This window comes from Lynx rufus, unplaced genomic scaffold (assembly GCF_022079265.1).
Source record: "Lynx rufus isolate CCGP_SWC_20201006 ecotype Redwood Valley unplaced genomic scaffold, mLynRuf1.p SCAF_7, whole genome shotgun sequence".
NCBI lineage: Eukaryota > Metazoa > Chordata > Mammalia > Carnivora > Felidae > Lynx > Lynx rufus.
Genome location: NW_025814889.1, coordinates 131,612,114 through 131,639,195, shown reverse-complemented (window position 1 = coordinate 131,639,195; position 27,082 = coordinate 131,612,114). Strand labels below are relative to the sequence as shown.

Here is a 27,082-nt window from a genome sequence, read left to right as displayed (position 1 = left end):
TCCAAAGAAGATCTTTTACTGAGGCCTATTTAAAACATTTCAGTCCTGAATTCAAATAAACTTCAACTCAGCTGAACAGCTGATGGCCGATCCAGGTAAAGGCTTCACGGTGACAAAAATACACCCCACCTACAAAGACATCAGAGTAGGTTCCTGACTAAGAACAATGCGAAAATACTCAGGGTCTCTGTCCCATCTTCTTCAGAGTTCGATTGAGCTAGAAGAAAGAGAAAAGCAAAGTTAGCTATGGAGATTTCACCAACCCTGTTCCTGCAGGGCACACGATCACCAGGCCCAGCCCCTGGGCCGCCCTTCTGAAGTCAGGGAGGGCGTCTCTGATGCGGGCGTAGGTGTCGGCTGTGTGTGTATACAGCCTCAGTTAGGGGCTCCAATCCTGACACCTGTGGCCGTGCGCAATTAATTCATGCAGACTGGGGGCTCCTGGGTGGCTCAGCCAGTTCAGCGTCCGGCTCGCTTTCAGCTCAGGTCATATCTCATGTTTCGTGAGTTCGAGTCCCACATCAGGCTCTAAGCTGACAGCACGGAGCCTGCTTGGGTTTCTCTCTCCCTCTCTCTCTGCCCCTCCCCTGCTTGTGGTGTCTCTCAAAATAAGTAAATAAACTTAAAAAAATTTCATGCAGACTGTTCTTCTACCTGTCCTTCACACAGAATGCGCGCGTGCGCACACACATGCACGCGCGCACACACACACACACACACCCCATACATGGCTTGGCCCATTTTCTAGGCCTCAGAGAGGCTAAGCCTGCCAGGGCCTCCTGCAGGAGGAGCCAGGTGACACGGACCAGAGCGTTTAACAGTGACCTCTGCTGGAGGACTCAGAACACCAGGACGAAGTGGCTCCAGCTATGGCCACAAAGAGACCCCCACGCCGTTGCACCCTGCACCCTCCCAGTGTTTGGCCTGACCCACAAGACCTCTCCCAGGGCAAGATGTGGAATGCACCCAGTCTGTCAAAACACAGCTTCCTGTCCCCTGCCTGCAGAAACCGGCCAGACCTGTCTAAGAGAGTTACTGCCACATGGGGAGGGATGGGTAAGAGTAGGCAGTGAATCCGCCCATATTAGGAAATACCAGGGAGGCAGAGAGAGGAGAGCCGGCCACCCGCAGAGAGGGATCTTGGAAAGAGATGCTCTGGAGAAGGCTGACACAGCAACTGCTACAGGCCCAGCCCCGCTCCCCAAACCCCAAGCAGCCAGCCAGTCTAGCTCAGAAACTTCAAGGGCCAACTTGGGGCTTTGCTGAAATGAAAAATTTAAAAACTTCCTAACTCCCCGACCAAGGTCCTAACCTCGGTCCCCAGCCCACACACCACACTCTCTCAGATTTCTCACCTCCTCAAATTTGTGAATCTGCCGGATGAAGAAATCCCCATAGCGCCTGGCAACCTTGGTGTCTGCGATGTGGATCATGTCCTGCGGAAGAAGTAGAATCAGAGAGGGGCAGTGAGGTAGAGCCACTAATGGACTCGCAAGTAACCATGCTGCTGAATAACCCCCTACCGTGCTTTTCAAAAGCAAATAGGTGTGTGTTTGGGGGGGGGGAGCCTATAGGGGAGCGTAACCAGTTGATAGCAGCTTTCTTTCTTTCTAAACGGTTGATTTTTATTTTCTTCCTGTTAATTCATTTATTTTTATTTTCTCCTTTTTAATTTTTTTTATTTCAGAGAGAGAGAGAGAGTGTGAGAGAGGGCCTGCGCGCCCATGAGCTGGGGGTGGGGTGGGGAGGGGAGAGGGAAAGGAGAGCAAGAGCCAGAGAGAGGGAGACCGACAGGGACAGAATTCTAAGCGGGCTCCATGCTCAGCACGCAGGGCTCAATCCCACAACGCTAGGATCATGACCTGAGCCAAAATCAAGAGTTGGACACTCAAATGACTGAGCCACCCAGGCACCCCATTTATTTTTACTTTCAAGATTTTTTAAATTTTATTTTTATTGTTTTTATTTTTTTAATGAATAGGACTCTTTCGGCAATAAAAACATTTAAGACAGTATTTTATTCTTTTTTTTTTTTTTTTTTTTTTAAGATTTGTTATTTTAGTGATCTCTATACCCAACAAGGGCTTGAACCTACAAGCCTGATATGAAGAGTCCCGTGCTCCACTGACTGACCCAGCCAGGCATCCTCCACATTTTATTCTCAACACTGTTTGGGAGGGTAATGTTTCAAATTAGTCCAGATTTTAAATTGTGTGTTTTAGCTCAAATGTGGCTGAACACCAATTTACTTGTAAATTCCTACATAATCTAGGTTAAGACCCAAGAACCTTCTGAATCTCTTTGAGAGGACTTTTTCAAGTCAAGGATGAAAAAAGAAAAGCCCGAAAAACAGAAAGCAGGGGTGCCTCACTGGTTCAGTCAGTGGAACATGCACCTCTTGATCCTGGGTTATGAGTTCGGGCCCCGGAGGGGTGTACAGATTACTCAAAAATAAAATCTTTACTGAGAACAAAACAGAAAGCAGCGTTTTGCCAAAGATGAACCTGAACCAGTAAGAGGAACAATAATAAAAGAAAAATATCCCCGAAATTTTTTTCACATACGGACTTATTAATCAGTATTAACTTACAATATGAATATAACAAATCATGACAAAATTTTATCTGTAATAACTAAATGGCTAATTCTTGGGAGAAGCGTTTACTTGTATCTGTGTATGTATATATATACATTACCATATATATCTACATACATATATTTCTTTACACACACACACATTTATATAAAGAAAAGAAATCTCCATGCCCTACGTGGAACTTGAACTCACAACCCTGATCCCAAGAGTTGTATATTCTACTGACTGAGCCAGCCAGACGCCCCGGGAGAAGTATTTTATTAAGGACCATCCAGATAGTTGGGACTAGTTCAGCTGGGTCACAAAGAGACGACAGAGGGATGGACCAGGTTACTGACATTGCCAAAGAATGTGTATGTGTCAGGTACTGGGAATAAACTCAAAAAGGACCTTAGGTAGTTGATGTAATGCTGCAAGGGACAGTTTTGACTTTTAAAAGCACGAATAAAACACTGGAAAACTTCCACTTCCGATGTTTCTACTTTTGGTTCACGTCAGAGATAGCTAAGTTCTGCCAAACATTAAGTCTTCCAAAAGTCATAAACTCCGAATGACACGGTTTGTTTAGCAAGATGAGCTTTCAAAACAAACTACCCAAACTGACCCAGCAATTCCACAAGTAGGTATACACCCAAGAGATTATGTGCACACAAAAATTCACAGCAGTGCTATATCCACAATACCCAAAAGGCGAAAACGATTCAATGTCCATCAACTGATGAATGGATGAATAAAGCGGTATATCCATACGGTAGAGTATTTTTCGGCCTTGAAAAGGAATAAAGTACTAATACATGCTACAATCTGGATACAACTTGAAAACACACTCAGTGAAACAAGTCAAACACAAAAGGCCACATATTTTATGATTCCATGTATAGGAAATGTCAAAAAATAGACAAATCCAGGGGCACCTGGGGGGCTCGGTTGGTTGGGCACCTGTGATTCTCTCTCCCTCTCTTTGACCCTCCCTTGTTTGCATGCGTGCTCTCTCACGCTCAAATAAACTTTAAAAAAAAAGTGAGAGAGAGATAAGTCCACAGAGACAGAAAGCAGACTACTGGTTTCCCAGGGACTAGGGTACAAGGGGAACTGGGAATGACCACTAATGAGTAGGAGCTTCTTTGGGGGATGTGGGAAATGTTGCAGAATTAGACAGTGGAAATGGTTGTGTGACACTATGAATATACTAATAACCATGGAATTATACCCTTTTAAAAAAAAAGTTTATTTATTTGAGAGAGAGAGAGAGAGAGCGTGCAAGCTCGTACACATGAGCAAATGGAAGGACAGAGACAGAGGGAGAGAGAATCCCAGGCAGACTCCATGCTGTCAGTGCAGAGCCAGACACGGGACTCGAGCTCAAAGTTCCAAACTGTGAGATCGTGGCCTGAACCAAAATCAAGAGCCACGCAGGCACCCCTGGAATTATACCCTTTAAAACAGTGAAGTTTGGGGCGCCTGGGTGGCTCAGTCAGTTAAGCGTCCGACTTCGGCTCAGGTCATGATCTCTCGGTTTGTGAGTTCGAGCCCCGTGTCAGGCTCTGTGCTGACAGCTCAGAGCCTGGAGCCTGCTTTGGATTCTGTGTCTCCCTCTCTCTCTGCCCCTCCCCTGCTCATGCTCTGTCTCTGTCTCAAAAATAAATAAAACACTTAAAAAAAAACAGTGAAGTTTGTTATACAAATTATACCTTAAAAAAACTCCCCAAAAAACAGTATGTTTAGACCAGCACACTTTCTTAAAACAACCAAAATACAGAATGATTTTTAAAAACCTCCTCGGGGCGCCTGGGTGGCGCAGTCGGTTAAGCGTCCGACTTCAGCCAGGTCACGATCTCGCGGTGCGTGAGTTCGAGCCCCGCGTCAGGCTCTGGGCTGATGGCTCAGAGCCTGGAGCCTGTTTCCGGTTCTGTGTCTCCCTCTCTCTCTGCCCCTCCCCCGTTCATGCTCTGTCTCTCTCTGTCCCAAAAATAAATAAACGTTGAAAAAAAAAAAAAATTTAAAAACCTCCTCATAACATCAGGGCGCCTGGGTGGCTCAGTCGGTTAAGCGTCTGACTTCGGCTCGGGTCATGATCTCATGGTTCGTGAGTTCCAGCGCCACGTCAGGCTCTGTGCTGACAGCTCAGAACCTGGAGCCTGCTTCTGATTCTGTGTCTCCCTCTCTCTCTGCCCCAACCCGCTTGCGTGCTCTCAAAAATGAGTAAATGTTAAACAAAATAATTTTTTTAAACCTCCTCATAACATCAAAGAGCTGACAAGAGAATACGGAGCTACTTAAGAGAAAATAAACCATCCTAAGTAAAACACAGAAGCCCCCTCTGCACTGAAGACATTCGCTAATCAATCCTAGAAGACCTGCACAGAGGGGACAAACCAAGGCTGGGGCGTCTTACAGAAACCCCTCCCTGCACTGCTGGGACCCTGAAGGGCTACACCCTGAAGCTAAAGGCGGACACGGACAAAACTGCCTGCTCCAGACATCAAGCAAAGCTCACCAAATTGGCCAAGGAGCGTAACAGAAAGAGACCCATCCCCAACATACTATAAACACGAGGTGATTCTTCTGACAATCTGCAGCTGCAGCCTGGGCTTGCTACCTGGTCCCACCCAGAAAACCTGAGGCTTTGGTCTACGGTGGTCCCGGACCAGTAATCTCCCTAGGCACCTTGAAGAGGCAAAAGCAAATCCCCTCTAGGAGAATGAACGGTTGTCCTAGGTTTAAAAAACAAAAAAGGCATCTAAGGAAACACTGAACCGTGAAAAAAAAAATCAGAGAAAGCAAAAGCAGAGCTGAAGACACGAACAGGGACAGAACAATATATCCAAAGGAAATTAAGAACAGAGGGGAAAAAAAAGATGGAAGATGTGACACAGCACCCACCCTCTTCCCTCTCCAGCCTTCCCTCGGCCACAGCCTCCTCTCACGGGCCGCTCCAGCCACACCGAAGCTGTCCCCTCGCTCCTGCCCAGGGCCTCTGCTCCCTCTACGTGGACGGCTGTTCCCCCAGATGTGCGTCTGGCTAATGTCTTTACCTCCCTCAAGTCTTAGCTTCGATTTCCCTTCCTCAGCACAGGCTGTCCCGAGCACCTTATTCAGTCCTGCGACCCCTGCCTCCCACCACCACTACCGGTAACTGGGTAGCACTTGATTCTAACCTACCACAAAATAAAGGAAAAATTTCACCTCTCCGTGTTTGTGGGCCCTGCTCCTGGGCTCTCAGGAAAGCTATACTTTAACCCTTACCTAAGGTCAAAATGACCTGGCAAAACCTCAAAGCACGGGTTCTATTTCTGCCCCAAGCAAACTCTGTACATCTACTTCATTTAAAAAAAAAAGAGAGAGAGAGAAGCATTCCAAACATAAAGATAAGAAATAGAAAAAAAATAGTTAAAAAAAAAAAAAAGAATGTGGGCTGAAGAAATAGAAAAAAAAACTCCCGGATTCCTGTAAGATTAAAGTCATACAGCCCTGCACGTAACATAAAGTCTGTAACTCTCTGGAAGGTCATTCACTGCGACTTGTAACTCAACAAAACAAAACCATATAGAACTCTCACACCAAACATTCGTTCCCTGGAGCATTCTCTACGTTGTGGAGACTGTGCATCTCAGGCAGCTGTCTTAACGCGGACTCGAACAGAACTTTTTTTCTTAAAAAATTAAGTGGGTTTGTTCATTTCGCATCGACACCTACTACCTGATTCGCTGCATCAGAACACTTAGTGTCTATTTTCTTAAAATTAGTACATCAGCACTAGGGCAGAAATCCTTGTGGATTTTGTTCACCGCCAAGTCCCAAATGCTCGGCGCGGTGGGCGCCCGGTCAGTGTTTATCGCGGGGTGTGTGAACAGAGGGCCCCAGAGACCCAGGCCGGGGGGCAGCCGTACCTTATCAATGTAGAAGTCCACCTCAGAGGCCGACTGAAACTCGCCGTCCAGGGCAGAGATGCCACTGGTCCACACCAGGTTCTTCATCTTGTGTTTGAAGACGAGGAGCTGGATACGGAACTCCTGTTCCGTGAGGTCCAGGAAGCCAGCCAGCTTGGCCACAGGCATGGTGGTGTAGAGCTTGAGGAAGCTGCGGATGGTTGAGAGCTGGGCCTGCTGCTGCACTTCATCGGCGAACACCTTCAGCTGCTGCAGGAAGGGCTCCTTGTGGTAGTTCGGGTGCACGTTGTCGTAGTTGGGCACCACAGGCGACAGGAATTTGGGGCACGAGTAGCTGAAGAGCTCCTCATAGACCTGTGGGTCACCTTTCTGCATGCGCAGCATCTTGTCCCCGTATTTCTCCCGCAGCTGGAGGTGAATGCTCTCGTCAATTCGCATGGGGTACATGGTGAGCGCGATGGCCAGCAGCGCGTGCATCTGCTCGTTCTGCTTGTTAATCTGGGGGTGGGAGAGAAATCGCCGCAGGGTCAAATGCCACGGACTTTTGGAAGTCCCTGCCGCCGTCGCCCCAACACCCTCCCGGGTCCGTTCGCTTTCCCACAGTCTCTCCCAATGTGCCCTCTAGCTCCAGTGAACCTCCCCAGCCCACTTCCAGGTCCTCCTTAGCTGGCTCCTGCATTCTCTACTGGGGCCTCCTTCTCCCTGGATCACCCCACACGCCACCAGATCAATCCTCCCACACCACTTACGACCGAGTCACCCAGAAACTTGGATGGCGCCGTAATGCCTGTAACGATCAAACAGCTTAGCTGGGTGGTGAAGGCCACTCCAGAACCTGACACCCCAATCTGACTACTCTCCTGCCCCCCCGCCCCGACAAGAGAGTCTATCGTGGTGCCACATCACCATACTTCTAAGTCTCGACACCTTTTCTCTGCCTAGAAACCTCAATGCTGTGCACGTCTTGGACCCACCCTCCTCCACGGCAAACTGCGTGAGGGCGGTACCCACATCTAACTCCTTTTTAAACACTGACAGCCCAGTGAACGCTTGCGGGACAAAAGTAAAATGGAAGATATCGTCCCTATTGTTAAGGAGTTGATGATCTGAGATAAGAGACACAAAGAAAAGAAACTTAGAGCATGCCAGCTTGAAAAGGCATACAAAGAGTAACATTTTGGATGGCGTTTCCCCAAAACTGCTGGCATAGGTGCCAAGGGGTCAGGCCGGTCGGAGGCTTCCTCACCATCTCATACTTGTATGTGGTCCTCTGGAACATGCTCTTGGTCCTCTGGATGTAGAGGAGGATGTTGGCAAAGACCCGGATGGCATCCTGGTAGCGACGCATCATCAGATAGGCAAAACCGACATAGTAGTAAGTGGTCACCTGGCACTCGGGCACACGAGAGTACATGCTCTGCGGAAGAAGGGAGAAGCACCCATGAGTCCCAGAACCGATCCACCCCAGAGAGAGTCTGGAGGTTGGCAGGGCCCAGTGTCAGCTGAGGCAGAAGCCCTGGACCACCCAGGGGAAGCCCCAGGTCAAGTCAGAGGTTCTGAGTACACACCATACCATTCACCGATTAAGTTATGTGACCTGAGAACCTCATTTTGTTAGATATTTTAAAGGGGGCGGGGGGGCCTGAATCAGGTAACCTTAAAATTTCTTTCAGATCCAAATCCCTCTATACCTCAGTCACATATTCCTCCTTGCTTTCTACTCCTTGCTTTTCCAGATAAACTTGATAAAGGAACAGATAAACAAAGACTGGAAGATACACACATGTCAAAAAGGCACCAATTTTTCTGTGGCTAAGAAAAACCACCACAGCTAATAACCATTATCTAACCATCTTAGAACTAAATCTTCTGTTAATTCCTTAACAAGTGAAACCTGAATGGTAAAAATCTGCCATTGTCATTCTGTTTTGAAAACAGAATCAAAGACTGCTGAATAGTTCAAGTGTTACTAACTAACACAGAGAAAGCACCTTGCCCAGGCTCAGATTTTCAGTACAGTGGTTCCCCAGTTCTCAATTTTCAACTGGCCTGGGGATGAATCCTTTCTTCTCCCTGAAATGTATCCTAATAGATCAGAGTGTCTCTTGAAGCAGACCCTCTGGCTCGGGAAGGGGGTGGGGAGGGGAGGGAGGTGCAGGTAATCACCTTCTTATTCAGTTCGATATTCTCCAGCACCTTGATGGCCTGGTAGTAATCCCCCAACAGGGAGTGCAGACGCAGGAGCCCCACCAGGCTGAAATACCCAAGCATCTTGTAAAGGGAGTGCCGTCCATACTCCCCGGCCACACTCTCGGGGTCACCTGAGAGAAACAGATACCGTGAACACTTCCGCAGGGGCAGGTGAAAGAAGGTAAGCCTGAGCCCTGAACGTCACTCGGTGACCTCTTCACCTACCAGCGGCCTCTAAAGCTTCCCGCAACAGAGATTCACTGCCCTCAAAGAAATACCAAGAAGCAGCACACTTGACCTGATGCTAACCTTTTCTTTTTTAAAGTAATCCCTATGCCCAACGTGGGCTTGAACTCATGACTTTGAGATCAAGAATCACATGCGTCACCGAATGAGCCAGCTAGGCCTCCCTGGCCTTAAACTAATCTTAAATTTACCAACAAGAGTTGCCTGAGTGGGGTGACAGTTTTTTTGTTTTTGTTTTGTTTTTGTTTTTTTTGGTCCCAAGACACCAAGAGATGGCCCTTTTTATCAGGAGCAGTTTACTCACCAAGGCCACTGCTTTCAGGAAGTTCTTGAGGTCAAAGCTATTTTCCTAATAACACTAAGATGCGATTTGTCTTTCTCACTGAACTGACACTTGCACCGAACACCCGAGAACATGGGTAAAACTACCAACAACTCAGCATAAATCAGGCAGTGGCACTGCAATTACTGTATTCTTTCCCACCACATGCAGGAAAAGAACCAGCCACTTTTTTCACAAAATACTATTTTTACTTGAAAGTATGGCCCATAAATTCAGATTGGGGTGTTTAGCAGACACGTTCCAAAACTGAATGAAGTGAACCTGTTACATTTCAACAACAAAATGGACAGTGCTCACTTCACTGCCAATGAAAATATGAGCTTTTAAGCAAAAACTGTAGTCTTAAAGAACTTGTATCTGCCACTATGAGTTCAACGCCTTCCACATAAAGCCTTGTCTGATGGGACTGTGACAAAAGTAACAGATGTGGTCTTTAAAAACTGTCTAATAAAAGGGCGCCTGGATGGCTCAGTCCGTTAAGCATCTGACTTCAGCTCAGATCATGATCTCACGGTTTGTGAGTTCGAGTCCCGCGCTGGGCTCTGTGCTGACAGCTCAGAGCCCGGAGCCCGCTTCGGATTCTGTGTCTCCCTCTCTCTCTGCCCCTCCCCAGCTTGCACTCTGTCTCCTTCTTTCTCAAAAATAAACGTTTAAAAATACTTTTTTTTAATTATATAATAAAATCTGTCAACAGAAAATCTTTATAACTCCATGAACCAGTATTCTACAAAACCATGCAGCAGTAAGAAAAAAAAAAAAAAAAGATCCATTCAAGCTGCAGGATAAACCTATGAACTTTAGTATGAGAAAGTAAAAGTTCACTGCTAACGTTTTCAGAATCCTCATGCAGTTAACGGGTATGAACCCCTCGCTGTCAAGTTTTGATGTAGCAGCAAAGAACGCAAAGACTGAAAAGGCTGCTGAGATACTCCTCCCTTTCCCGTCTCCATGTCTGGATGAGGCCCGGTCTCCCTCATCTACTGCAACTAAAACAGACTGTAACTGCAACAGACAGAAGGCAGAAGCACACGGAGCTCTCTTCCATGAAACCCGGTGCCAAAGTGATTTGAGAAAATGATACTCTTCTCACAGGGGCAAAATTTATACAGCTCAACTTGCTGATTCTCAATCTTCAAAGACTGCAAAGTGGTCCCAACACCAAAAACTTGGGAGAATCGCTGATCTAAACAAAGGCCCTGGAGACAGTACAAGTGCCTGCAAATGCTGGTCTCACGAGTGCCGGTTCAGTCTGTCGGCGACAGGCTGCCAAGCCGCACAGCCCCCGACATCAGCACTTGGCTACTGCCCACGTCCAACACCAAACGGGAGCAGCCGGTTCCCTAAGCCGCAGCGACCCCTCTGCGGCCTCTCTTCCCCGGGAACAGATGGCAAGCAGCACTCACCTCCGCTCGTGTACACCTCCAGCTGCCGGTTAATGTTCGACTTGTCTACTAGGGAGTGAAGGACATTGAGGACGCTGTGAACGTTCCAGATTTTGGGATTGGAACGAAGGAAGTCAATCTCCTCCTCTGACTTCTTGGCGGTCTTACAGCGGTACTGACTGAACGACTGAAACTGTCGGGAAGAAGGGAGAGAGACAGAGTGGCGCCCGGTGCAGAACATGAGGCCGTGGCGGGGGGCTCTGGACTGGGAGGGGAGGGCCGGGGCTACCACTGCTCATGCCAAACTGTTCTGTGCGCTACCTGTTTTTGCAAAGCCATCTTGGTTTAAATTGAACTTTGTTCGTTACTGAGCTTCAACTCCAAAATATCATCTTCCTCTAAGAATGTAGGAAAATGTTTCCAGATTTACAATTAACAGAAGACTATCCAGAATACTGAACAGATTCTATGTCAGTAAGAACAAGATAATCCAATGGAAAAATGGACAAAGGACACTGATGATCACTTCAAAGAAAAATAAGATTGGTCAATTAACAGGGAAAACGCTTGATCTCTTCAGATATCAGAGAAATGCAAATTAAAATGAGATCACCATTTCTTTCCCATCAAACAGACAAAAATTAGACCAGTAACATCCACAGCACAGAAATTCTCAAATACTGCTGACAGCAGTGTAATTTGACACAGCCCTCGGGGAGGGCAAGATGTTACTATTTCTTAAAATCCAAAGGGATTGCACGTTCTAGATCTCTACAGTGGCGGTGTACACATTTGTCAAATCTCATCAACAGTGCACTTAAAATTGGTATTTTACTGTATGCAAATTTTGACTCAATAAAGCTGATTTAAAAAAACGTAAAAAGCAAATATCCTTCAACCAACAATTCTACCTCTAGTGATCTCTAGAGATGAACCTATGTGTGACATAAATGAGGATATTTACTAACTCACTGTCTGTAGCAGTAGAAACTGAAAACATAAATGTTCATCACCAAAAAGGTAGTTTACACAGATCTTGTAGTAAGCAGAAAAAAACAAAGCTGTCTCTATGTAGACATGTTAAGTGTTCCATATCGTAACAAATTACATAAATATATTATTAAACCATTTCTAAATGGAGTACTTTTGTATGTATATAACCCTGGGAAACATTAACATAGTGTCTATCTTTCCAGACAATAACTGATGCCTCCACAAAGGCGAGGAAGACACTTTATCTGCAATCTGAAATAGACAAAGTTTTTAAACAGTAACAATATATAGATGTATTACTTGTACTGATAAAAGTAAATGAAAGCAGAGTGGCGGGAAAGAGCCACTTACCCGTGTGACATCTACCTGGCCAGGCAGAATCCCACCTGGCCCTCACTGGCCAGGCTTTGTTACCGGTGAGAGCACTTTAAGCCCCTTAAGAGAGCACCAGCTAAACCCAAGGGATTATGATAATCTTAAGAAGGATGAAGAACCTTAGCACAGATGATCCTCCTTGACCTGCTGTGAGTCAACAGGACCACCAACCTTCTAAAATATGCCAAAGAAGGGGCTGACACAAGCCAAGAAGCCAGAAAGGGCAAACCAGGCCAGTGTGGTTTGTGGCCCTCACTGCACAAAAGGCACCAAAGCCTCATCTTAAGCAGAAAGCCTCTCCCAAAGGGCCCTGGGAGGGCTTTCTCAGCCCACCAATCACAACTTGCCAACACTTTCTAAGTCTCTGGTCTGTGCAGCTCAAATAACGGCTTTATTAAGAATCTGATTTCTCCGGAAATTCCCAGTGAGAGTTATCCAGTCCTCATAAAACTCACAGGAAACAAGTATCTCCAAATTCAATTATTCTGTGTTTTTTAAGTCTATATTCTATTTTTAAAGAATAAAACTGACCTAAAAAAAGGTGGAAAAGAATAATGATAATATTGACCATCACAACAACCAGGCAACATTTATTGAGTAATTCTTCTGTGACAGGCACTGCACTAAGCACTTTAGATGTCATTTCCAGTAATTACCCCCCAGATCCCGCTTTTAGAGAAACCAAGGCAATGTGGTTAAGTAACTTGCCCAGGGTCCCAGGTTAGTGAACAGCAAGACTTGAAAAGTGTACCCCTGGGCTACACAGCTGCTGTACTTGACATCTGACCCAGTTCTTGGTGGAGCCTCCATAGGAGCACTCCAAGACAGGCAATGTTTCCGCCTTGATGCTAATGTTCTACTTTATTCTTGTCTAGCATATAACCACTATCACAGTCAAGGCATACAACATTTGTTTCCTAGGAGAGGAAAGTAAAACTTGGGAGAGCTTAAACAACATGTCCACGTTACAGACTACCAGGTGGGAGCCCCCACACCAGCACCCACTCACTTCTACCTGACTCCAAAGCCTAGGAAGCCTTTATTCTCCCTATCAGACCAACTCTCAAGGTCAGGTAAGAGCTTGGTGAAAGTCAGCTCGACTACCAAATTGATACCCAGAGCTCTTATGCATCACTGACTCTTCAGAAAACCATGACACTGAGGACCGCCACCAGGGGATATCCCCAACCATGATGGGGACATTTTTATCCCAAGCATCTTTTTAACAACGCAAACAATGGTAACTGCTGCTCCTTTGTTGGACTAGTTATTTCAAATGAGATCACGGCTGGCCAAATACCTGATAGATGAACTCATCAATGATATCCCAGAGCCACTGGTTGGGTAGTTCAAGGGGAGCAGGACCATCGGCATCTGCGTGGGAGATCACAGCAAAGTCAGATGCAAACTATGCCCACTTGGTAAGGCTATATATAGAATACATTTTCTAATTTTTCTCTTAAAAAGACCATGAATAACAGGACATCCCCCCTTCCACTTGCATATTAAAATTCTGCTAACAAAAAGCTAGAGGCCAGCACTGGGCCTCATCACAGCCTCACACCCTTAACCAAACTCAAACTCACTAAGAATGTAGTTGAAGAGATTGCAGTAGTTGTAGTAGGATTCAAATCTCTGCTCCAAGGAGGGCCCTCCCTGTAAAAAGAAAGGAGACATCAGCACAGATGTTTAATTTAAATGTGTTTTACTCGGGGCCCCTGGGTGGCTCAGTTGCTTTAGCATCAGACTCTTGATTTCAGCTCAGGTCATGATCTCACGGTGAGTCTGAGCCCTACACTGGGCTCAGTGTTGACAGCATGGAACCTACTTGGGATTCTCTCCCTCCCTCCCTCCCTCCCTTTCTCTGTGCCCCTCTGCCTCCCTTGCATGAGTGCTTTCTCTGAAAATAAATATTAAGAAATAAAATATATGTATTTTACTCATGGTCTACCATGACGGCTAAAGACCCATGAGAACTGACGGTGACTCTCTCCTTCTGAGGATGCAAAGAGCACTCAAGTCAGAGGGAAGACCGTAAGAGCTAGAGCAGTTCAAAGGGGCACTGAATATCAGACCGTAATGTTCAGGTTTTACGGCAACAACCCCAACTGACCATTAAAGAACAAGCATGCAGATCTAGTGAAGCAGAAAGACAGAAGTACTGGGGCGCCTGGGTGGCTCAGTTGGTTAAACGTCCCAACTTTGGCTCAGGTCATGATCTCACAGTTCATGAGTTTGAGCCCAGCATCAGGCTCTGTGCTGGTAGCTCAGAGCCTAGATAAAGCCTGCTACAGATTCTGTGTCTCCCTCTCTCCCTCTCAAAAACAAACATTAAAAAAAAAGAAGGAAAGAAAGAAGTACTAACAAGAGCAAAAAGGTAAGGTCACAGTGCTCAAAGAATGGTGAAAGCAGATAACACTACACTAGGCTACACGAGACTAGAAGAGGCCAGGAATGTAGAGGTCTTTCAGGTCAACAGAAATCTAGGCCAGAGGGGTCAGTAAGTCCACCATCGCCTGTTTTTGTCAATAAAAAGTTCAACTGGAACAGAGCCCTGCACTCACTGTCTACGGCTGTTACAAAGGCAGTGTTGAACACATTCAGCAGAGACCATGATGGCCTCAAAGCCAAAAAAAACCTATCTGGCCCTTTATAGTGAAGGCTGCTGACCCCCAATCTAGACTTCATGTTGCTGGGAACGGAGAACCACTGAAGGCTTCTGAGCTGGGGAATAACACGATGCTATCTGTAATGGGGGAGAAAGAACACAGCCCTGGAGTTTTAGCCCCACTGCTTACTGAGCTTCTGACAAGGTACTCAATGTCTCTGTAGAATGAGACTATGTCGTAAAAGTGCCCAATATAGTGAAGTGTTCTTTCAATGAAACGCCCCCACAAGATTTAACACTGGCCACATATGTGAATGTACCCCATGTGGTACCTAATGAAGAGGTTACAAGATCAATAAGCTTCTGCTGAATCTTTATTACAGACCAAAGGTAAGACTGGACATGGTAGAACCACTTGTACTATGGGTTCTGATGCCATGGTCTTCCCAAGAAAGCCGTGTTATGTAGGCTAGCTAGACTCAGCATGGCCCACACAGTACCTGAGTCAAAGCATCAAGTGTAGGAGGGCATCTTCACTCTCTCTCAAAGTAGTGAGAGCTCTCACTGGGATGCCAGAAAAGCACAGCCCCTGCAGTACTCTGACAACGGGAACGCCTCCAGCTGGCACTCATGGTGGCTCCCACGGCAAAGCAAGAGCTCGCTAGTCAGGTCAAGCTGACCCCTCAGGGGGACGAGAACGGAGTTAGCTGTGACCAGGCAGATATACTCTAAGGAGAGATCACGGTGCCAGTTTCCTTCATTTACACGTGCACACGCATGCTCCAACAATTAGCCTGTCACCATCAGTGACGAGGCACGGGATTACAGCCGTGAACAAGATCAAGTCCATGCCCTGGCGGAGTTTTACCCTCTAGCGGGGGTAGCAAACAAAAACCTAGTAAACAAATAATACGATGTCAGCTAGTGATGTACATACGCTCTGAAGTGTGGCCAGGAGGATGGCCCGAGGATGGCCAGGAGCCCAGGAAAGGAGGGGAAGCCAGATCAAGCAGAACTATGAGTAAGACTTGGGATTTTATTCTAAGTATGATAGCAAGTCACGGTAGGATTGGGAGGCAGGGTGTGACTTGGTGAGACTATGTTTCAAAAGGATCATGCTGGTTACCAGGCTGAGAATAAACTCTAGTAGAAGAGTGGAAATGGACACCAGGTAAGCAGCTACACAGTCCAGGCAAGAGACGATAATGCGTTGAACTAGGATAGCAGCAGTGGTGGCGGTGATAAGTGGGTGGTTTCAAGAAGTATGTTGAAGATAGAGCTGAACAGGATTTGCTGAAAGGCTAGAAGTCAAGTGAGACAAAAGTCAAGAAAGAGGCCAAGGTTTTCAGTCCAAGTCACCTGGATGCACGGTGGTATTATTTGCGAGTTGGCTGACATGGGAAGAACAGGTTTAAAGGGAAAAGAAAACTTCAGTTTGGGGTATGTTACACTTGAGATGAGATGACCAGAAAGACAACCAACTGGAGACGTGGAATAGGTAGCTGGATATGCAAGTATGGATTTAGAGACACTGGGGCTAATAATAGAGATTTTTAGTCATCGTGTGTATAAATAGTACAGATCGTATTTTAAGAGACTTAGGTCATTCTAAAATTCAGAAATCAGAGAAGAATCAAACAGGTGCCCAAAGTAGGGGGAGAACACTGGTACTCCAACAAGACAGGCCTGAGTTCAAGGAGTCTGGCCACTTACTAGTTGTATGAATTTGAGAAAAACCACCTCAGTTTGCCTGCTCTGCAGGATTACGGTGAGGATTAGAATATAGACGCATGTCAAGTGCCAAGTATTATGCTTGACACACGGTGACAATTTCACATTATGTTTCAGAGTCGAAGACTCCACGGCAATGCACTGGAGTTAAAAAAGCAAGGACATCACAGGCAGGGACAAAAGAAGGTGCTCAGGGGGCCCCAGGGTGGCTCAGTCGGTTAAGCATCCAACTTCAGCTCAGGTCATGATCTCACAGTTCATGAGTTTGAGCCCCGTGTCAGGCTCTGTGCTGACAGCTCAGAGCCTGGAAACTGCTTCAGCTTCTGTGTCTCCCTCTCTCTCTGCCCCTCCCCTGCTTGTGCTCTCTCTCTCTCTCAAAAATAAACAAACATAAAAAAAAAAATTAAGAAGGCGCTCAGGAACACACTATTAGGATGGCATCCTACAACCCAATCAATGTGATGAGTGCAAGTCAGAAACTGTGGGGATGGAGACATTAAAACGGACAGCAAAGCTATCACCTATTACAGTTTGTCTGGAATAGATACCCAGCTTGCTAGATTCAATCATTCCCTCTGTTATTATTATTACTATTTTTTTAGTGTTTATTTTTTTTGAGAGACAGAGAGAGACAGAGCGTGAACAAGGGGAAGGGCAAAGGGAGAGGGAGACAGAAATCCGAAGCAGGCTCCAGACTGTGACGCAGGGCTCGAACCCACGTACTGTGAGATCAGGACCTGAGCCAAAGTCAGACGTTTAACTTACTCAACCACCTAGGCACCCCCCCCCCCTCCGCCTTATGTCTTAAAAGAAGGCTGAGAACACATGCCAACCACTCTCGGACACCGAACCAATATAAACCAGCGGTTGTGTTCCAAACGCAAAAACGACACACAGTTTAAAACAACGCCAACAACACTCAGATACTCACACTGACTTTGGCATATATGTGCCTGTAGTATAATTCTTTGTACAAAATCAGGAAGACAGCATCTGAAAGAGATGGCAAAGGGGTGCTTTAGTAATCCACAAACAACCAGGGTCCTCAGGCAGTTCTAGCCCCTTTGAAGGGAGTAAAGGGATAAACATGATTTAAAAGACTAAACGACATCTACATTTTAAATTTTAACACTTACACCCCAAGAATACGTGCAACAAGAAAATTCACCTTGTTTTATCTTTCAATCTCATCTTCATCTCATTCAGACTCATTTCCTGTCATCATTTAAGATATTTTGCCATCCAGTTGTTTAATAAACCAACACATAAATAAATAGTAACAGCTCCCAAGAAAGCAATGTCACATTATCAAAATCGGAAATATATGGGTATCTTTTATTTAGAAATCCTATTTAATTTTTTTATATTTATTTTTTTTTGAAAGAAAGAGAACACATGGGGAGGGGGGAGGAGAAGGAGACGAAGAAAAAGGGGGGCAGGAGGGAATCCCAAGCAGGCTCCACGCCCAGTGCAGAGCCTGACTCAGGGCTCAATCCCATGACCGAGATTGTGACCTGAGCCAAAATCAAGAGTTGGATGCTTAACTGACTGAGCCACAAATCCTATTTTAAAGAACTTACCTTATTAACCACTAGAACACTGGAGGGAGGGAGGGAGGGAGGGAGGGAGGGAGGGAGGGAGGAAGGAAGGAAGGAAGGAAGGAAGGAAGGAAGGAAGGAAGGGTTCTTTGGATACTGACACTGAGCAGAAAAGAGCTAACAAAGCAGGCGTGAGACTTCTATCCTTTGGCTAGTAAAGCTGGTCCTTGGCTGGCATCTGGGAACCTGGATTTCAGGAAGGTCCTCACCACCCTGATAAGAGTGGTCTGCTATGCCTAAACTGTGCAACAGTGGTTCATGCTGAACTCCTGCTTTCCTTCTGGGGGTCTGCAATTTTGGTACGTGCTAGGCAGAGGATGTGCCCACATAACCAACACCCAATAAAATCCTTGGACACCAAGTCTGTAAGTAGCCTCTCTGACAGACAACTTTTCACATGTCACAATTCCCTGCTTGCTTGAGGAACAGCACATCCCATGTGACTCCAGGGGAAGGGACTGCTGGTAACATGCACCTGGTTTCCGTTAGATTCCTGTCTATGTCTTCTTTCCCCTTGCTGATTTTGCTCTGTATCCATTTGCTGTAAACCTTCATAGCTGTGGATACAGCTATACCAACCACCAAACCTGGGGGTGGTCTTATAAATCCTGGAGATACAGGGGCACCTGGGTAGCTCAGTCGGTTAAGCGTCCGACTTCAGCTCAGGTCATGATCTCGTGGTCTGTGAGTTCGAGCTCCGTGTCGGGCTCTGTACTGACAGCTCAGAGCCTGGAACCTGCTTCGGATTCTGTGTCTCCCTCTCTCTCTGCCCCTCTCAAAAATAAACATTTAAAAAAAAAAATTAAAGGAAAAAAAAAGAAATCCTGGAGATACAGAATACACTCCAAAAATATAATTAACTTTAAAAAGGAAAAAAGGGGCCCCTGGGTGGCTCAGGCAGTTAAGCATCCAACTTCAGCTCAGGTCACGGATCTCGTGGTTCATGAGTTCAAGCCCTGCACTGGGCTCTCTGCTATCAGCACAAAGTTCAAGCCCTGCACTGGGCTCTCTGCTATCAGCACAGAGCCTGCTTCTGATCCTCTGTCTACACCTCTCTCTGCCCCTCCCCCACTCACACACATATTCTCTCTCAAAAATAAATAAACATTAAAAAAAAAAAAAAGGGAGGGGCACCTGGGTGGTTTAGTGGGTTAAGCATCTGACTCTTGGTTTCGGCTCAGGTCATGGTCTCACGGTTTGTGAGTTCAAGCCCCGTGTCGGGCTCCAAACTAACAGTGCAGAGCCTGCTTGGGATTCTCTTTCCTTCCCTCTGCACTTCCCCCACTCATTCTCATTCTCTCTCAAAAAAAAAAAACTAAAAAAATGATTTTTAAAAAAATTTTTTCGGGGCGCCTGGGTGGCGCAGTCGGTTAAGCGTCCGACTTCGGCCAGGTCACGATCTCGCGGTGCGTGAGTTCGAGCCCCGCGTCAGGCTCTGGGCTGATGGCTCAGAGCCTGGAGCCTGTTTCCCATTCTGTGTCTCCCTCTCTCTCTGCCCCTCCCCCGTTCGTGCTCTGTCTCTCTCTGTCCCAAAAATAAATAAACGTTGAAAAAAAAAAATTTAAAAAAAAAAAATTTTTTTCGGGTCGCCTGGGTGGCTCAGTCGGTTAAGCGGCCAACTTCGGCTCAGGTCATGATCTCACGATCCGTGAGTTCGAGCCCCACGTCGGGCTCTGTGCTGACAGCTCAGAACCTGGAGCCTGTTTCAGATTCTGTGTCTCCCTCTCTCTGACCCTCCCCCATTCATGCTCTGTCTCTCTCTGTCTCAAAAATAAATAAACGTTAAAAAAAAATTTTTTTTTTTAATTTTTTTTCAAGGGAAAGAAATGGCATTTAGTCTATGTAAAAAAGAAACAAAAGAGGTATTCCTATTTGCTTATGTATGCATAGACCATCATGGGAAGGATAAGAAAAGAAAGTGGTAGCACTAGACGGCTCTAGAGAAACTGAAGACTTGAGGATGGAAGGGGAGGGGGGTGATTTTTATACCAAATCTCTTTTTTCACTATTAGGTCCTGTGATTACTTTCCTATAAAATTATACACAGCTGACCCTTGAACAATGTAGGGGTTAGGGGCAAGAACTGCCCCCTGCACAGTCAAAAGCCCACACAAGTAACTTCTGACTCCTCAGATATTTGACTGTTGAACTTTAATAACCTACTGCTGACTGTGAGCCTTACCAATAACACAAACTGTCAATTAACACATATTTTGTATGCTATGTGTATTAGATACTGTATTCTTAAAGTAAGCTGTAGAGGAGAATACACACAATGTTACGTTCTTATAGGCAGTATATTAAAACAAAGAAAAAGGTCTGAGCACCACAGAAAATAAACTCTCCGAGAGCGACTTCTAAACAGAGTTAAGTAAATGAAAAGACACTACATGTCCATAAATTAGAAGACTTAAATATAAAGGCAACATACCCCTAATTCTATTTTCAGAGTCAACACCATCCTTATCAAAATCCCAGCTGGCTTTTTGCCAAAACTGACCAGCTGATCCTAAAACTCATATGGAAATCCAAGGGACTCAGAAGAACCAAAACAATCTTGAAAAAGAACATAGTTGAAGGACTTACACTTCTGGTTTCAAAACTTACCACAAAGCTACAATAATCAAGACAGTGTGGCCCAAGCATAAGGAAAGACATATAGATCAATGGAGTTAAAATGAGAGTCTAGGGGCGCCGGGGTGGCTCAGTCGGTTAAGTGTCCAACTCCTGATTTCGGCTCAAGTCATGATCTCACGGTTCATGAATTCGAGCCCCGCGTCGGGCTCTGCACGGACAGTGTGGAGCCTGCTTGGGATTCCCTCCCCCAATCCTCCAAAAAAAAAAAAAAAAAAAAAAAAGGCTGAGAAGGGCACCTGGGTGGCTCAGTGGGTTAAGCATCCAACTTCGGCTCAGTTCATGGGTTCTAGCCCCACATCAGGCTCTATGCTGACAGCTTAAGAGACTGGAGCCTGTTTCAGATTCATTCTCTCTCTCTCCCCCTCTCTCTCTGTCCCTTCCCTGCTCGTGCTCGCTCGCTCTCTCAAAAAATAAAACATTAAAAAAAAACAAAAAGCCTGAGAGTCCAGACATAAACCCTTACATTTACATGATAACCAATTTCAACAAAGGTGCCAAGGCAACTTAATGGAAAAACAGTCTTTTCAAAAACTAGTGCTAGGACAGCTAGTTATCCACATGTAAAAATGTGGAGATGGATCTTCCTACATCACACCATATATAAAAAAAACCATCATAAAGTGAAAGGTGGAAGGAAGCTGCCAGAGAGCCCATTCCCAAGCGACTATAATGACCTCCAAAATTACAGAGGGAAATGGAAACAAGTCAGGACGAAGATCTCAATTTCAGCTTCACCACATTTGAGAGGTCTCTGTCCCCTCTTTGTTTATTCAGCCTTCACTCAACAAGTTCTTTACTAAGGGTCTAAGGTGTACGAAGTCCTGGGGAAACAAAACAGTGAGTGAAAGACACATCATTTGAGCCTCCTAGTGACCCCTGAGTCGCAGGATCCCACCCAGCGCGCAGAACACAAAGAGCTCATACCTACCGTTTCCAACCTGTGGAGCAATGGCTTCAGCCTCAGGCCAGGGTGTATTCTTGAAGAATCTTTCAGTCAACTTGGTCCAGCTGAAAACCAAGCACAAAAATTCTACAAGTCCAAAACAGGAAGGACCTGAGAAGAAGAAACCTTCACATTTTACAGATAAGGACCCAGGCTCACAAAGGGGAAGGCGTCACAGAAACGAAGCCAGGGCCAAAGCCCTCCACGTCTACAACTTTCCTATACCCAACTCTGCACCTCAACTTTTCTCAATACGGTAAACACTCCTTTTTATCACTTATGGGGCAGCTGGGTGGCTCAGTCAGTGGGGCTCCAACTTCGGATCAGGTCACGATCTCACAGTACACACGTTTGAGTCCCGCACTGGGTTCTGCGCTGACAGCTCAGAGCCTGAAACCTGCTTCGGATTCTGTGTCTCCCTCCCTCTCTGCCCCTTCCCCACTCACGCTCTGTCTCTCTTTCAGAAATAAACGCTAAAAAAAATTATCAGTTAGGCAACCACCGTGCTCTTCAGGATCATTTCCGGCCTCCGTGTCATGAACTCCAGTCATACTTAACAGCTTGCTGTTCCCTGATCTGATACCTGTTTTAGATACTCCCACCCTTCTCCCTTAGCAATATTTTTCCTACTCTCCTGGAGCGCCGTGTCTCCTCCTCCTTTCCAAACTTGGAAGCAAATCTGTTTGTTGTGGTCTGATGCCATCACAGACGTGCACATCCCACCCAAACACCGCTGCCCACGATGCTTCACAGCCCTACAAGAGGTTTCCGTTCAATTTCCCTCCTGATCCCCTTAGGAGCTACTTCCACTTTCTCCCACTCTCCTCAACTCCCACCTCTCTCTCTTCTCCAGATCTTTCAGTTCAGCACAGAAATATGCTCAAGTTCCTGCTTCAAGACATGCGACAAAACACAAAGCATCTCAACAACACTTCGTGTCCTCTACACTTGCTACCTCTCCTTTGTCATCCTCCATTTCTCACCCTCTGCCATCTGGCTCTTGCCTCCACCACTCCACTGAAACGGACCCTGCTGGTGATCACAGGACTTCTCAATTGCCAAAATCAACCGGCTCCTTCCTTGACTCAATCTCACCAGAACACTTAACGTTTGTTGACCCTTCCCTTCTTCAAGTCTCTTCTCTCTGGTTTCCTGTGCCACTTCTCTCTGCTGACTTACTACCTATTTTCCTGACACTACTCTCTACGCCTATACTATCTAGATTTTCTTTCTGCCCTGTCTCCTTTACCATTTCCTCCCTCTGCCCACTCATCTGCAAAGGAACATACTTTCCAAGGAGCCAGATATTCTCCTCACCACACATTCTCCTATGGAAATGTGTACCACACGCTTGGCTCCAACTCTGTTTGCCACATGTGATTACTGTGCTAAAGAAATGAATGTCAAATTTTAATTTTAGTTAAAAAAACCAATATCTAACTCAGTTTCTGGAAAACTTTCAAGTATATTTAGAATTATTTAAGTATGTGAATCTGAATCTGATTTTTCAACTGTAAATGTTATGAAATCTAAATAGAAGGAAACCTGGGTGGCTCAGTTAAACATCCAACTTCGGCTCAGGTCATGATCTCACGGTCTGTGAGTTCGAGGCCTGCGTCGGGCTCTGTGCTGACAGCTCAGAGCCTGGAGCCTATTTCAGATTCTGTGTCTCCCTCTCCCTCTGCTCCTCCCCAACTCATACCTGGTCTCTCTCAAAAATAAACATTAAAAAAAAAATTTAAATAGAGATCAAGTATTTCCAACATATACAAATTGAGTTGTGCTATAAATACAAAATATAGGATTTAGAATGCGTAATACTAAAAAAAGTAAAATAACTCATTGACGGTTTAATTCTGATTATGAGTGGTAATATTTTAGATGTTGAAATAAATTATTAAAATTAATTCCCCTTGTACTCTTTTTACTTATTTTTTAAGTCTTATTTATTATTATTATTTTTATATATTTTTATTCATTCTGAGAAACAAGAGGGGGGGGAGGGAGGGAGGGAGGGAGGGAGGGAGACACAGATTCCGAAGCAGGCTCCAGGCTCTGAGTTGTCAGCACACAGCCCAACGTGGGGCTCGAACCCACAAACCATGAAATCACAACCTGAGCCAAAGTCAGACACTTAACTGACTGAGCCACCCAGGTGCCTCTAAAGTTTTATTTTTAAGTGATCTCTACACCCAACGTGGGGCTCAAGCTCACAACCCTGAGACCAAGAGTCATAAGCTCCACCAACTGAGCCAGCCAGATGCCCCTCTTTTTGTATTTTTTAAACATAGCTGATGAAAAAAACTGTTACACATGTGGCTAGCATTATTATTTCTATGGGACAGCACCAAGCTACACACTTTTAACTAGGAAGATGTGAGGAGGAAGGAAAAAACAGTTCAGGGATTAATTCTATTCACTGATCCAATAAGCCTCTGGCTATTAGTTTTGTCCATCCCTCCTCTCAGTAATGGTTTAAATTCTGCTTCCTTGGTGAAGTCATTCCTGACTATCCTGACCCTGACTGACCTGTCTCATCTCTAATGCCAATTACACAAGGTCAATCCCCTGAAAACCAGTCAAAGCGTGGCTCACCCTGTTATGCATTAAGTTGTGCAGTAATGTGGGGCATCTTGGGGGGCTCAGCTGGGTGAGTGTCCAATTCATGATTTCCACTCAGGTCACGATCTCTCATTTCGTGAGACAGAGCCCCATGTCAGGCTTCACGCCGACAGCGCAGAGCCTGCCTGGGATTCTCTATCTCCCTCCCAAGCTTGCGTGTTGCACACGCGCACTCTCGCTCTCTCGGTAAATATACATTAGGAAAAAAAGTCGTGCAGTAATTTAAAAATTGGGCTCTGCTGTCAGAATGTGCAGGTTCAAAACTCAAGTAGCCATGTGACTTATCCTTTCTGTGCTTTGTTTCCCTCATCCGTAAAATGAGGAAAACAATACTACCTACTTCATGGGGTTACTGAGAAGCGTAATGAGTAAAACACAGGAAAAGCATTCTGAACGTTGCCTGATTTACACTGGTCGCACGTACTACTGTAACTGCTGCTATAATTACTGATCACAGTGTTATTATTTTAGACCCTGTATGAGTTTGTTTTTTTTATTTAATGTTTTTATTTATTTTTGAGACAGAGAGAGACAGAGCATGAACAGGGGAGGGTCAGAGAGAGGGAGACACAGAAACTGAAACAGGCTCCAGGCTCTGAGCTGTCAGCACAGAGCCCGATGCAGGGCTCGAACCCACAAGCTGTGAGATCATGACCTGAGCCGAAGTCAGAGGCTTAACTGACTGAGCCACCCAGGCGCCCCAGACCCTGTATGAGTTTTGGCAATACAGTCCAACAAAGTAACATGTCTCCCCCAAGGAATCACAGAAACCCCTCGGGCTCTCTCTTTACAGAGAAGTGATTAGACAGCACCCTTTTCAGGGGCTGCATCACTAAACCAGTCCACCTAGAAAGAGGGTCATTTCAGCCAGCGGTCTGTACCTGTTCTCATAGATGTCTTGGATCTCATACACCTTCTGGTCAATGACGTCGCTGGACACGCGACTGGCCTGCAGCTCATACACCTTCTGGTCAATCAAATCTGAGACGGTTTTGTGGAAATACTGGATGAAGTTTTTGATCACTTCAGGGATCACCTGATAGGTCTGCTGTTCATACTGACGTTCATAAGCCAGATCCTGCTTTGGATCTCCTAAAGGTTGGACAGAACAAATACTTTACCAAGTGCCTTCAAACCCACATATATTACAAAACAAAAGGGCAAGACCATCCTCTAAATTAAACTAAAGTCTACAAATCAGGTATAATTCCCTTTTAAGCACTCAGAAATATAACTGTCCCCAACTCACTCTCAATCCCGGTACGCGGTTTCTTCAAAAAACGCACCACTGCTTAAAATTATATGTTTGTTCATAATCTCTTTCCTCCACTAGAACCTGAAGCCTAAGAGGGCAAGAACCTTGTACTCAGTGTACCTTCAGGTGTACCCATGTGGTTATATGTGTGTTAGAAGAGAGAAGACGACTGTGGGAAGGGAAAGTAAGTAGTAGGCACTTAGTATTTTTTGGATGAATGAATGACTGCCATTTTCTACCAATACAACAGTGCAAGTTACCAAACTTCTCTGCTCTGTTTTCTCATCTACCAAAGGGAGACAACTTTAATTTAGGTACTTTATAGAACTGTTTTAAGGACTAAATGAAACACTTTGGACAAGGTACCTGCAACAATGCACAGCACTTACTAAGTCAAACCAACTCACTACATTTCAGGAAACCCCAAAAATACTTCACTTGGGCTTGGTTTGAATTTCTTTAATTTTTCACAAGATTTTCTTCTTCAGCAAATAGTCTGACAAGGAAACCACATCCAGGATAGTAAGCTTTCTCTTCTGAGACTCGGAGGTGGAACATGAAACAGACCTGGTTTATTAGGCTCTATACCACCCTCCTTCTGAGAACTAATAACTGACTCCACACCAGGACCACGAAGAAAGAGCGTTTAACAGATGCCCGTCAAAGCTGTTCTGAGACCTTCAAAAAGGTGCCAAACCCTAGAAGTGCCTAGCTAGCCAGACAAGTCCATGGTCTCACCTGTGTGCATGTCATAGTCGCCTGGGTAAGCATAAGGATCATAAGCAGCCTATTAAGGAAAGAGACGGAAACGGTCACCAATTCGTGAACCCAAAACGTTCGTTCGACAATGTTTAGGATAAGCAGGGTACTAAGAATACGCAAGTGGATAAAACACAGTCCCTGCCTTGGAGAAACTCACACGCTTGTGAGAGAAGGGAGAATAAACAAGACAACGATACAACGTTACGGATGCAAATAAGGTAGAGCAAAGCACAAGAGGCCGCGGGAACAAACGGAGTTTTACAAGGGGCAGCCCAAACCGTAAGAGCTAAGTTACAGAAACACAGAATCCTTATGGGATTCCATAAGCAGCCTCCGTCTCCGGTCTCGCAAAAGGAGAGAACGAGGAGACCGGACATGCGAAGTGGGCGGGCCGAGACGGGGCTGGTGAGTAGCAGCAAGCAGTGGGAACAGCATGAGGGCCGCGCCCGCAGGGAGGCAGGCCGGAGGCGGTCGCGGCCCGCAAGGGCTCCCAGAGAGGCCCGGACGCCGTCTCGCCGCGGGGCCCAACATCCAAAGAACCGTGCCTCCTTCGCGGAGCTCAGTTCACGCGCAGGGCCAGCCTTACCTCGGACTCGTAATCATCAGCTGGATAAGACATGGCTGCGGCACTCACGAACACAGCCAGAGAGAGCGAAAACTGCGGCCCGCGCCTGCGTCGTGAGGCCGGAAGTTCAGCCCCTACCGGGCCTGCCGGGAAACCGGAAGTCTTCAGGGAGCCGCCACGTCAAGAAGGGAGGAAGCGGGAAACACTTGAATTTTTCTTGCTTCTTCAAATAGAGGCTGTATAAGGAAGGGGGAGTCTGTAGTGCTTGCGCAAATTCAGAAGAAAGAGTGAACTGCTTCGGCATGACAAAGAATGGGCAAAGAGAAACCAGAAATGATGCCACACA

The 27,082-nt window shown here is 45.9% G+C and overlaps 1 protein-coding gene across 2 annotated transcripts; it reads right to left on the bottom strand.

The window, feature by feature from the left end:
* Positions 1–26,844, bottom strand: EIF3L (eukaryotic translation initiation factor 3 subunit L). 2 transcript variants are annotated; one of them, XM_047065818.1, is made up of 13 exons: positions 26,758–26,844; positions 26,148–26,196; positions 25,036–25,246; positions 21,518–21,597; positions 17,286–17,347; positions 13,602–13,671; positions 13,316–13,389; positions 10,669–10,840; positions 8,653–8,807; positions 7,733–7,903; positions 6,487–6,984; positions 1,356–1,436; positions 1–217 (listed from the first exon to the last, which is right to left on the bottom strand). In XM_047065818.1, exons 1-13 carry the CDS (start codon positions 26,788–26,790, stop codon positions 179–181), a joined length of 1,695 nt encoding a protein of 564 aa, XP_046921774.1. In that variant the 5' UTR covers positions 26,791–26,844; the 3' UTR covers positions 1–178. The 2 variants fall into 2 exon arrangements, with proteins under 2 accessions (XP_046921774.1, XP_046921775.1); XM_047065819.1 differs by lacking the exons at positions 21,518–21,597; positions 26,148–26,196; positions 26,758–26,844 and having other exon boundaries at positions 25,036–25,114.
* Positions 26,845–27,082: the final 238 nt, after the last annotated feature.